Genomic DNA, 12,053 nt, shown 5'->3' on the forward strand with positions numbered 1-12,053 from the left:
TGTTTTTCCATAATGCCGTATTTTTGTTTGTTTTTTTGTTTTGTTTTGTTTTCTTTTGTGATTGGTCTCTAAACCGGAACTGCGACTCTCTGCTTCGACCTGGTGAAGGGATCAGTCCTACGTCCCCGCCCAGCCTAGCCCCCTCCCCTAGTACCCTGACTTGGCTGTTTCCTCCACACTCTCGGACCCTCCCGACCCTCCGCGCCCAGCTTCCTGGAACCAAAAAGGTTCACTTTAATAAATACACAGAGGGAGAAGGTGTGAGAGGGCAGGTCAGCTTTGCAACAACTGAAAAAATAAAAGCGCCACTGTTTAAGGAAGAGAGGAAGGGGGACAGAGGGAAAATATTTTTTGCTTTTGTTTTATATATATGTGTGTATATATATGTGTATATATATGCTGTATATATCTTAAAGTTCTATTTCCTGGGCGCTAAGACGAGATATGTTCAGTTCAACCAACAGCAACTAAAAAGTTTAAGTGGTCCCTGGAACGGACCGACTATGTACAGCATTCCCGCCGAGGCGGAAGCTTGAGCCAGTTCTACGCAGGGCGGGGCTGTGCGCGAGAGGCTAGGGGCGCTCCTCCCTCGGACCCTGTCCCAGCGCACCCCGCTGGGGAGGAGAAAGCGCCGGGAAGGTCTGGCCTGCAGGCGGGGAGCGGGACCGAGGGCAGCTGAAGGAGCGGTAGTCTGCCAGCGGGAAGCAGTGGTTGTTTTGATTTGGGGTGGAGTATGGGTGCACTCCGATGGGCAGACACATGCCAGTTAGTGATTCCAGTGTCCAGAAAGAATAAATAAAAGTGTAGGGCTCAAACAGCGAGTTAGAGCAAAGAGCCTCCGAAGGCTGCAAGTGCATAACAACTGCCCAGAAAGAAAGACTGGAGGAGGGTGGCTTAGGAGTTCGTTAGGAGTTGAGGAGGAGAGCACCCAGCTCTCCCCATATAGAACTTGCGGGCCAAGCAGAGGCACCGGTCCCCTCATCCAAGGGGTGGGCGGGTCTGCACATCCCCCAAACAAGTGGCAGAAGGATGAGGGCGGCAGTGCAGGCAAAGGGCATCTTTTAGGGGCATGAAAATTCAGGTCTGCAGAAGCCGAGGCAAAGGCGGGCGGTGCAGCAGCAGCAACAGGACGGGGACCACGGAGGGCGCAGGTAGTTGCGTTTCTTCTCCTCTTCCTTCCATTCCTGGGCTCACAAGACCTGGAACCGCCACGAGGCTTGGTCCTTATAGTCCAGACAGTCGGGCGAATTGAAGTTGAGTTTCCAAGCAGAGGAAGCAGCGGCGGCCCCAGGCTCCTTGTAATCCAAGCAGTCGGCAGAGTTGAAGGCGAGCCCTGAGCCGCCGTAACCCTGGTGGTGATGATGATGATGGTGGTGGTGATGGTGGCCTGAGGACTGGCTCAACGGGTGGTGCGCATGCGGATGGTGGTGATGGTGGCCGGCCATCGAGGAAGGTGCCATAGGGCTGAGCTGGTGCGGGTGGTGATGCGAGTGCATGGGCGCTAGATAGGAGCTGCAGTCCACACCGCCAAAGTAGGAAGAGGAGGGCGCGGGGTAGCCCTGCCCGTAACTGCCGCCCTGGCTGTAGGACATGGGATAAGAGGCTGCGGCCGAGGCAGCGCCCGCGGCAACCGAGCGCTGCATGCACGAGGCGTTGTTAGGCGCGGCCAGTGGCTCGGGCACTGACACCGACGCGGGCGCTGAGCCTGGCGAGATGGAGGCTGGACTCCAGATGGATGAGGCAGCCGGCGTACTCAATGACGACGGGACTGCCACCGCCGGGTTCCCGCCCAGGCCTGCAGCCGCTGCCGCCGCTGGGTTGGCGGAGGCGCTGGATCCCGAGCTAGAGGACGAGGCGGAGCTGGACACAGCGGGCGGCGTGAACTGGCCGCTGCTTTCCGAGCCCGAGCTCTCCCGCACCGGAGACGACTTTTTCTTGGCTGGGCGGCTCTTGGTCCCGCTCCCGCTCTGCTGCTGCTGGCGGCATTTGGCACGGCGATTCTTGAACCAGACCTGCAGTGGGCGAATGGGGAAGAGAGTGTCAGGGTCGAGTTGAGCTTGCTGCTCCCCCGCCTCTTGTATCCACTACCCGTCTTAGGGTCTCTCATCTCTCTCCTACCGAGACCTCCGCCCCTCCCCATCTCCGTCCAGGCCAGCCCACATCCGTGGTCCCAGCTCCTCCACCCTCCCCCATTCCTCAGACCAAAGATCCTCCTCCGGCAAAGTAGGGATGTGCACCTCCCCTCCCCCAGCGCAACTCTGCCCCAGGGCGGAACATTTGCGTTTGTCCAGCCAGAAGTTCAGCCATCTCTAAACTGCTGCCGTTGGCTGCTTCCCAACAACCTCGTGTATGTTTGGAGGCCCTGTCTTCTATGAATAGAGCTGACGAAACTGTGGAGAGGAATGAAGGAGACCGCAGAGCACAGGACAGTCACCAAGTCTGAAATGGGAGCCAGTCGGCCCCTTGGAGGCCTCGCGCTGGGCAAGACCAGGAGGCCGAACAGAGGCAGTACACTCGGGGTACTAGGGAAGGAAGCCTGAGCAGAATTTCGTTGGGCTTCTTGGCTCCAAGTGGAAAACCAAATGGGGCAAAGTTCTCACTCTTGGAGGACCCCGGTACATGGCAGAATATTCCTGGTTTTTTTCTCGAGCCTCGGGCGGAAGAAGACAAGATAAAAGCCTCTTGAGAAGAGTTCTGAGTTATAATCCAAACAGTATTTTTATCGCAAAAACCAGAAACAGCAAAGCCGGTAGCCGGGTTTTGCATTAGGCATCCTCTCTGGGCAAAGGAAGAATCTAATCACACCGGCGCCACCCACGGAGTGCACTCGGACAGGGCACCGGGCTCTGGCCAAGCTCCACTCTTCCATTTCCAGGATCCCCGGGATGCAGGGCGAAAGCAAAGGCAGGATTCAAGACCCGAAAGGAAGCTGCCAAATCCTGGAATTGTCGAAGAAGCAGGGGCAAGTGTCGGGGGCCCTCTAGGCACTTTACTTTCAGGAGCCTTGTTTGTTCTCCCGAAATTCTTAAAAGGACTTTCGATACCGAAGGCGCCCTGGGACCAAGGGCCGAATCCAGTTACAAAAGCTAGTTACTTTAACTTTGCCCCTCTCCCAGGCCCGGGCTGAGCGCTAGGGGGAGTCTGAGAGGGGCTGCCCAGTCGGTAGGCCCGCCCCACACCAGACCACCCTTCCCTGGCCCTCTCCAACCATACCCAGGGCCCCTACCCTGACCCTGGAGCCCTGGGCACGCGCACCTGGACTCTGGACTCCGGCAGATTGATCTTGAGCGCCACCTCCTCGCGCATGAAGATGTCAGGGTAGCGAGTCTTGGCGAAGAGCGCCTCGAGCACGTCCAGCTGCGAGCGTGTAAAGGTGGTGCGCTCCCGCCGCTGCTTCCGCGGGGTGGCTGAGGGGACACGCGGGGGCGCCTCGGGTCAGCGGTGGCCACGCGGACCCCCGCTAGAGGACGCAGACAGGCCCCCCGCAGGCCCTGTGCGAGGCCGTTGTGAAAGACAGCCGAGCTCCAAGCCAAAGAAAACTCCCCCGGAAGGCCGAGCCTGAGAGGCCACAGGTGGGAGAAAGTGCATGTGTGCGACTGGGAACCTGTGTCTTCCAGACTCTAGAGTTGCCCCTTTCCCAGCCTCTCGGAGGTTAAGAAAGGAAAAGAAGTTATACAATCTCTCTTCTTTTCTTTCACCACCTCCCCCCCTCCCATCGCCTGGCTGGAGCATGGGTAAGGGGTGCGCAGAAAAACCACCTGGAAAACACTTTCTGAGGGAATAAATGAAGGTGAAGGAGTGGGAGCTGGGGGGGGGGGAGCCACAATTCGTCTCAAGCCTTCCACATTCGCAGTGCAAAAGTTGGTGCAGACCAACAATGGAGAGGACAGTTTAATTAGGGAGGAAGAATCCCTCTTCTTCATCTCTTGGCCCTTCCTGTCAGCTTCTAGAGAGTATCCAGATTCCTCATTCAATATTGGGGGAAAGGAACACACACACACCCCAAAAATGCCACCCATGAGAAACAAATCCGTGGGTAAATGCACTCTGTGCTGCTGGTGGGATCACAACAAGAGACAGGTTACCGTGTGGTCAGGCTGGGAAGGCATACCTTGCGCGACTTCACTGGCCTGGCCCAAGTCACCCACCAGCGGCTGCCCCCTGAGCCTGCAATGTGCAGTGCATTGTAGGCAGACTAGCCAGCCGGCTCCCTGGGCCTGCTGAGCCACAAAGTGTGTGCCCAAACTCAAGAGTCTGGGGTCCCCAAAATTTGCAGGGCCTGGGGACGGGGACCAGTGCTCACCCGGGTAGCCCACGGAAGGATGCAGGAGGTCCATGGCTGGTCCAGCCAGGCCCAGTCCGTTCATGCCATATGGGGGTTGTTTGAGGTAAGACATCATGCTAACAGCCGGGTGGAGGCGCCCGGATGGATCCAGGGGGCCGGGGCCAGGCGCAGTGCGGGGCTCCCACTGCGCAGTCCTTCAAGCTCTGTTCCTTCTGGGGGCCTGGCCTATGGAGACAGGAGACACATGTAAACAGTGATTGGGAGCCATCTCGGCTACCTGGTCTCGGCTGGGATGGGGAGAAATGCAAGCTTATGGAACTTAGCAGGGCGGTCAATTCGGCTCTACAAGGCCTTGGCCCAAAGACCGCAGCTTTCTTTTGAAAAAGTAAGCTTTTCTCCATCGTCATTGCCTCTTTTCAGGCTTGGAATGGGTAAAAGGCACTCCTAGGGCGTTGCTAGGAGTGAGGAGAGGTTAAAAGGAGGGCCAAGCGGGAAAGGTGGGAGCCTGAAAGGTGGAGTGCACAAGGTCCCAAGTCTAGGCAAAATTCTGGTCTGATAGGAGCCCGCCTCAATACTGCAAAAGCAAACGTTTACTCGAGCCAGTGAGGCAGCCTGCCCAGGGCATAAAGGGTTGTTTCGTTTTGTTTGAAAGCCGGACAAAAAGGTAGAAACTCCAGAGAGCTAAGATGAGGCACTGCGGGGGTGTAGCAGCACCTGGGCCTCTCTGGGACACACTGCCTACTTAGGAGAGCACATTCCTTCCCAGGTGTCTGCCACTGGGTCTGGGCCCCAGAGACCACAGCCACCCCTCCAGTTAACTTTCTCAGTGCCCAGCCGCTGAAAGATTGCTCACCGGGAATCCCACCACACCTGAACCGCAGTTACAGGCCCTGGGCCCGCAGAGGCGGCCAGAAGACGCAGAAGGGGCCACGGTAGAGGTGGCGGCTCTAAGACGCGGCGGGAGGTCAGGGGCGCCTCGCCACGGCCGCGCAAGCCCTTCTTCGCGAACGCGAGCGGGTCCTTCTTTCTGCAGGGTCCTGATTGTGGACAATGTCGTCCCGGCGGAGGCTGAAAGGTGACCCGCTCAGCGCCCCAAAGGGTCTCATGGATTTGGGAGGCCTGAGTGCAGCGTTCTCGTGTGCTCCCTTCCTATCCTACTAGATGAACCCGCAGCCCCAAGACCCTCTGGAGACTAGACAACTAGGCCTCGGCGGCGTAGCTCACGCTGACCGGGACTGGAAGGTCGAAGCCTCGCTTCCCCGGTTGCCTCCAATCTGAGGCGTTATTCTCAGGGGTAGAAAGTGGAGCTGGGGAAGTGCGGCCGGGGCCCCAGGGGACCTGTCGCTTCACCCTGCGCCGGGGGAATTCAAAGCAAGCCCGGGGCCCGGGCTAGGGAGTTCAGGGAGAGCAGTTAGAGCTAAAGAAGTCTCCAGCTCCAATCCTCCAGGACCCAGGGTCTGGGCTGGGGCAACACAGTTTGCAGGGAAGGGGACGAAAAGGAAGCAGCCGGGGCTCTGGAGCCGAAAGAGAATAGGACGTCAAGCCGTGGCGCCTCTGCTAGGCTGCCGCGTGAGTTTTCAAAGACTTTCTTAAACTTAGCACTTCGGCTCGGTTACTTCGGAGGAGGCGGGGGAGGGGGCGCGGGGCCGAAGCAGAGATCTGGGGTCTTCCGCGCACCCAGAGGGAAGCGAGGCCGCCCCCCAGCCCCGCCCACCTGCCGGGGACCTGGGAAGCGGCGACCCTTGTGAGGAAGGGGAGGTAAGAACGACCGACGCGCTCCCGGAGTCCAGGGCGGCCCCGCGGCGTTCTCCTTACCTGCCCTCAGCTGCCGGGGCCGCTCACCATCTACCTCGCGCCCTCACACAGACCCGAGGGACAGCCAACCTGCAAAACAGAGCGGCACAGGAATTACTCGCCGGGCCGGACGGTTGGTCTAGGACCCCCGAATTTCTTTCTTTCCCCAACTTCCCTCCCTCCTCTCTTTCTTTCCAGTGGCTTTGTGCGTGTCCCTCCAGGTTTCACTTTATTGCACAGACACTTTGTTTGCAAAGCCCTACGCGTTCCCGAGACACTACCTCGCCCGGGACCACGCCGAGGGGCCGCAAAGGGTTGGGTGGGGGTGAAAGGGGCAGAGTTGGGAGGTGGCTCGCGGTTGCAGTTGCATTCCCGATACAACGTGGAGGCGGTGGGGGCTAGGGAAGTCCTGCAGAGGCACTGTGCAAACTAAATAAATCAAGCGATTTACCTTGTCGGAGTGGCTTGTCTTGCCGGGTTGTTTAGGTGATTGGAAATGTAGCCTGATGAAGATTGATCACCTTTCTACTGCCCTCCCCGGGTATGTGAACGCGAGGTGAGTGCGTAACGGGGCTATGCTGCCAATCCCCGGCCCCGCGCGGGCTGAGTGACAGGGAGCCGGGCAATGGCAGCACGAGCCGGGGGTTACCTCCGCGCGCCCCCGCCCTCCTCCGCCCCCTGCACCCCGCCCTCACCGCCCGCCCGCCCCGCCCCGGTCGCGCGCTAACTCCAGGGCTTGGCTGACAAACGCCGCGCAGAGCGAGGCGAGGACAGCGAACGCAGCGCCAGAGCCCGGTCGGCAGAGGGGGACGCCAGTCCCGAGGCCATCCCGGGGTCCCCGCCCTTCCCTCGCCCTTTCGGCGCCCGTGAGGGAGTGGCAGAGAGGTGCTGGAGAACCGGTTCCCTCGCTCTCCTGTGCGCCACTCGGCTGGGCGGCCCGGCTGTGGGCTCCAGAACTTCGGAGCCGCGGGCTGGAGTGCAGGGGGCCCCCGGCCCCTCTCGCGGCGCCGCGGGCCCCAGCGTCTTCTTTCAACCGCGCCACCACCTGCAGACGGACGCCGCGGGCGGCTCGTGCTGGCACAGGCTACTTTGTCGAGCGCAGGAGCGGCTCTGGGTGCGCAGATCCCGCCTCGGCGCCTCGGGACTCCCGCGCCCGGGAACAGCACCCGCCGGGGAGGCACCGCCACTTACCTGCTCCTCGGCGTCTCCTGGGGTTCACAGTCCCCACGAAGGGTGTTTGCAGATCTTAAACGCTTCTTCTCAAATGTTGGAGCTCAGCGTCTCCTATCCCTCACACACACTCTTCTTCTGAATCTAAAGATTTTAATGGGAAACTTTCTCTTTCACACTCAGTCTCCGTCTCCTTCCCGGGCTCCTTCTACCAGAGACTATCTGGAGGAAAACGTGGCCTCAGACCCCTGCCCTCAATTTCTTTCCCACACACTGCGGAAGGAGCCTTCTTGGGGCGATTTCCCCGGATTGTTCGTACTGGCGAAGCCCATTTCCCAGCCGAACAAACTTCTCAACCCCGTGTACCTGGTGGACTTTTCAAAGAGCCAAAAATAAATAAATAAATAAATAAATAAATAAATAAATAAATAAATAAAAAAAATGTTTTCGCCCCAACCCTGAGCAAGGCGATTCTTGTAAGTGGCACCTCCTTCTGAATATTAGGCACCACTTTACTCCCTTTCGAGGAATTCCTACCCCTTTTTCCTAATCCCTCCTCCCCTCCATTCCAACGGGCGGAGTGAAAAGTTTGAACAGGCGTTAAGTGTGAGGGCGAGTCAAGGCGCCGCCAGGCGCAGCGCGGTGGGGAGCGCCGGCGCTGCCGGGGCCGCGAGGTCGGGCACCTAGAGCGGACTGGGTTCTGGACAAGGAGGAGGAGGAGAAGGAAGAGGGAGCCCGCTGAGTGAAAAGGGGCCGCGGCCGCCGCTCATCAAAGTGCTTCCCCCTCCCCCAAGCGACACTTTCCTTTGGAGTCCGAATAAAATACGGTAACAGAATATGATGGAGGGCACACTGTTTCCTTAACTGCTTCTCAAAGGACCCGGGAGATCTTCTTAGGACCTTTAATAAGGCTTTGGTCGGTTCTTTTGTTGATCTCTCAAAATCAACTCCTTCTAATTGAAGTTGGAGCTGAAAGCGAGCTAATGTTCAAAGAAAGTGGCCGCCAGACCAACGAAATTACATTTTTTTTTTTTTTTTTGGACGATGAGGGAACATCTAATCAAAGGGGCAAAGGAGGAGGGGTGGGAGTGGGGGAGTATGAAGGAGAAAAGGAGGTTTTACAAGATCCTTCTCTGGTTCACAAAAGTCAGCGACACGGGCGCTTCTCTCCAGAACAAAGACACCGCAGCCCATTCACAAAAGGGAAAGAAAGACGAGAGAGAGAGAGAGAGAGAGAGAGAGAGAGAACGAACAATAAAAGAATGAGAGAAAAGGAAAAAACATGAGAAAGAAAAAGCTTTAACAGGAAAAGAAACTGCGCAGAGCGCAGCGCTGACCCGGGCGAGGACACAACTTAGGCTCTCGCAGAGGCCCCCACGGGGAGTAGCCCTCGAGGCCCGTGGCTCAGAGCCCCTGCGACAGTGCAGAGGTTTAAAGAAAGAAATGGAATACACCCCGCCTCCAGTTCTGGGGAAAGGCGCGGGCAGGAGGGTACTCGTTTGGGGGGGAAGACTATGCGGGCGTCCAGGAGTGCGCTGCGGCAGCGTCTGCGTCCCCAGCTCGCGCAGCCCAGTCCAGGCCTGCGCGCTCTGTGCCTGGGTGTAGCCCTCTGCTGCCGGGGTGCATGCCCTAATCCCAGTCCCGCAACCTCTCACACTCCTGCCTATTGCGGGGCCCTATTTCGCCTGCAGCTGCAGCGCCCGGCCGAGGTCCGGCGCGGCGAGGTGGGGCCGCTGTGCGCGCTGGAATGTGCTCAGACGGTCCCCAGGGCCCGCCACGCGGGAGTCCGACGCTCTCGCTTCCAGATGCTGCCACGGTCTCGGGGAAGTTGGGAGGTATCAAGTAGCACAGTCTCCCCCCCCCCCCCCCCCGCCCATGAAAGTATTTATCTAATCCTAAATTGCAGGCGAATTTTCTTAATGCTCAACCCATAAAACCCCAGGATTAAGGAAAGAAAGAGGAAGAGGGAGGAGTGTAGAGAGGAAGAGAGACTGAGATGAAAGTTTCTTGTACGCGGCGTGGAGGACTGAAGCGGCCGTCGCTAGGCAAATGTCCAGGTGGGAGACGCTGGGCCAGAAGCCGCGACTGTTCCAACAACGGCCGCAGGGCAGGGAGGGGGAAATGGGGGCCTCACCGAGGGAGAGCACTTCGACCCAGCTCCAGGCCCCCGGGCCGGGGAGGAGGGCGTGGGAGCTGGGCCCTGGGACCCGGATCCAGCACCCAGGTGACCTCGAGGCCGGGCCAGACTCTGGGGGACACTTGGGACGGGGGAGGGGTTTGGCGTCGGGGTCGTGGGATTCTGGCCAGGGGCGGAAGTTCTGCACCGGCCCGCGGGCTGTGCCCAAGCCAGCAGGCTGCCAACGCTCCTCCTCCTCAACGACCCCTGGGCCCACAGTTTCTTTTCCCGCAGCGCGGGCTTTCTGGTTTCGGGCCTCTCCACACGCTGGGCTTGCGCCTGCGCTCGCCGGGCAGCCTCTGGGCAACAACGCGACGAAATCCCGACGCGGCGCCTTCGCCGCGGGCCAGACCCTCCTGGTCCCGGGGGTCGGCGCTCCGCCGCCGCTGCGGGGCGTGCGGGCGCCACAGAGCAGCCCAAATGGAAACCCCGCGAGGCTCGGGACTGGGGCAGGAGGGACAGCAAGTGTGGGTCTAGGGAACTTCTGTCACTTGACAGGTCGGGAGCGGCAGAGGAGAGCCGCCTCTCCGCGAGGCTCCTCGGGAGGGAAGGTTCCCCGAATGCAGCGTAAATGGGATGGTGATGCTGGCCGCCCAAGCCCCAGGCAGCTTGGGTTTCGTCTGCCGCTTCCCTGAGGTTAGAGTCGGGTTCTGAGAGCTTCCCCCGGAGAGCGGCAGCGGGCTCCGCTCTCCTGCGTGAGTGAACAGGACAAATACTCAATTTCATTTAGTTCCGATAACTTTTCAGTAACTTCTTAAAATCCTTTTCATGAAGAAATCTACCGTAGCAAGTTTTATCATTTTGAAAGACTGTCAGTTGAAGGCAGCTGCATACCTTTCGAACGGAATTTGTGTATTTGTGTGTAAATGTACATGTATGTATGTGTGTGTACGTTTATTGTGATCTAGGCTAAAGTATAAACGCTAGTGGACTGTTTTCTGTCTCTAGACTTGTTGAACGAGCTTTCTTTGTTTCGGACACTTCTGTAGAGGAGTGATGGTAACTACTATCAAATCGCCAGTTTTTTTCTGTAGCCCAGAACTTATTAAAAGTTCTCGTTCCTTCATCTCATACACACACACCTGCACACATTTACCCTCCCCGCCAACAATAATCTTCTTCCTTTCACTTCAGTACCTGCAGACTTTCAGGTTCTCAGAAGTCATAATTTTTCTTCATAAGTGCAACATTAACAATTGAAAATAATGTGGAAAATTCATCAAGATATTATCATTTTTCAGTGCTGTGGAATCACAAATTTCCTCAAATCCTTAAAAACAGAGAGGGCCCTTTACAGAAGATGATAGTTTACACTGCTTATGAAAATATGACTAACTGCTTTTCAGTTCGCATTCGTGTGTCAGCAGGGCCCTTTCGGAATGGTGTAAACTTACTCAGCTCCAAATACAGCCTAGGATCCTGCTCTGCATTCAAGAGAACCATTTTTTTCAACATGAAAAGTCTTATGGATACAGGAACCTCTCAAACCAGTGTCAAGTTTTCATTGTAAGGAAGTAGCAGCAGTGGTTAAGGTAAGAAAGTTTCTGCTTTTATTGAAAATTTATATATGACTCGGTATTGTAATAAATAAACAGATAACCATTTTCACAAAAAAATGACAGTGCTATGCTAGAGAAGAAAATATTAATTGGGGGATTTACTCATAGTGGCAAGACAGACTTTTATCAATACAGAATAAATATTAACAGCATTCTTGAGCCAATTTTGAGACCCAACAAAATGTAGGAACCAAGCTAGATGTAATAAATAATTATCTAGAGAAAAAGATGGCGCATTCTCAGATGATAAGACCGTCTTTGTAAACTGATGCATGTCAATTAGTCCCATCCTCATAGCTCACCTTCAAATCACAGAACTGTCTCAGCCTACATTAAAGGGCCATCCTCTAAGGAAAAGAGAGGACAGGAACTCTATTATCCTTACAGTGAAATGCAAAACAACTGCAGAAAATCCCACTGGTAAATAGAACACAGTTTAATAAGTAGATTGAGTATGATCTAACTATAAAATTTAGGTAACAGAGTCAAGTGTTACATATGGCAGGACTGGAAAAATCATTCATGACATTTTTCTTATCCCCCACATACCCCCCCCACCATTATGCTATTAACAACAACAACAACAACAACAACAACAACAACAACAAAAATGTTCCAAATTTTCCTCCCATCAAAAACTGAGGGAAAATAATGAAGGAAGGGTTTTCTTTTCTTTCTTCTTTGAGCACTCTCTTGAATACTCTCAATACCAATCACTCACAAGGTATCTGTGCAAATTTATTTCACATGATTTCAAGGAAATTAACAACTCACACAAAAAAGACATCCTTAAACAAAGCTCTTTTGGAGTTCTATTATCCAGAAAGAAGGGAGGAAAGGGGTGGTGGTGGTCATAAAGAAGTACAATCCAGCCCCCCAAAATGTTAAAAGTTTTACATCAACAACGAGTCTGACAATTTCTAGTCTGGGGACCCAAGAATAAAATGTTGGGAGACTCTGGTCCGGGTGCTATTGAAGAACACATTTCTCTTCTTTCTTGGCCATCTTGCCTTTGTTTTGTTCCAGAGTTCGCTCCAAATGCTCATCTTCTTCTTCAGCCCTAGAAGTC

The 12,053-nt window shown here is 55.8% G+C and overlaps 2 protein-coding genes across 12 annotated transcripts in view; both read right to left on the minus strand.

Moving 5' to 3' along the window:
* Positions 1-230: 230 nt before the first annotated feature.
* OTX1 (orthodenticle homeobox 1) lies at positions 231-4,400 on the minus strand. 3 transcript variants are annotated; one of them, XM_045979657.1, is made up of 4 exons: positions 4,304-4,400; positions 3,256-3,407; positions 1,844-2,012; positions 231-1,768 (listed from the first exon to the last, which is right to left on the minus strand). In XM_045979657.1, exons 1-4 carry the CDS (start codon positions 4,398-4,400, stop codon positions 1,191-1,193), a joined length of 996 nt encoding a protein of 331 aa, XP_045835613.1. In that variant the 3' UTR covers positions 231-1,190. The 3 variants fall into 3 exon arrangements, with proteins under 3 accessions (XP_045835613.1, XP_045835611.1, XP_045835610.1); XM_045979655.1 differs by having other exon boundaries at positions 3,256-3,410; positions 4,280-4,400; XM_045979654.1 differs by having other exon boundaries at positions 231-2,012.
* A 6,552-nt stretch (positions 4,401-10,952) lies between these two features.
* EHBP1 (EH domain binding protein 1) overlaps positions 10,953-12,053 on the minus strand; it is a 340,487-nt gene continuing 339,386 nt past the window's right edge. For all 9 annotated transcript variants that reach the window (XM_045979135.1, XM_045979137.1, XM_045979136.1 and 6 more), the window contains one exon: positions 10,953-12,044. In XM_045979135.1, coding sequence (XP_045835091.1) covers positions 11,954-12,044 — 91 coding nt within the window. In that variant the 3' untranslated portion in view covers positions 10,953-11,953. The remainder of the gene's footprint in view (positions 12,045-12,053) is intronic.

Source organism: Meles meles, chromosome 15, assembly GCF_922984935.1.
Source record: "Meles meles chromosome 15, mMelMel3.1 paternal haplotype, whole genome shotgun sequence".
In the NCBI taxonomy this organism is placed as follows: Eukaryota; Metazoa; Chordata; class Mammalia; order Carnivora; family Mustelidae; genus Meles; species Meles meles.

Coding starts and splice junctions, on each gene's coding strand:
- OTX1 (XM_045979654.1), bottom strand. CDS start 4,400: ATGATGTCTTACCTCAAACAACCCCCATATGGCATGAACGGACTGGGC. Junction 3,408..4,303: donor TCCTTCCGTGGGCTACCCGG/GTGAGCACTGGT, acceptor GTGTCCCCTCAG/CCACCCCGCGGAAGCAGCGG. Junction 2,013..3,255: donor TGCCGGAGTCCAGAGTCCAG/GTGCGCGTGCCC, acceptor CGCCCACTGCAG/GTCTGGTTCAAGAATCGCCG.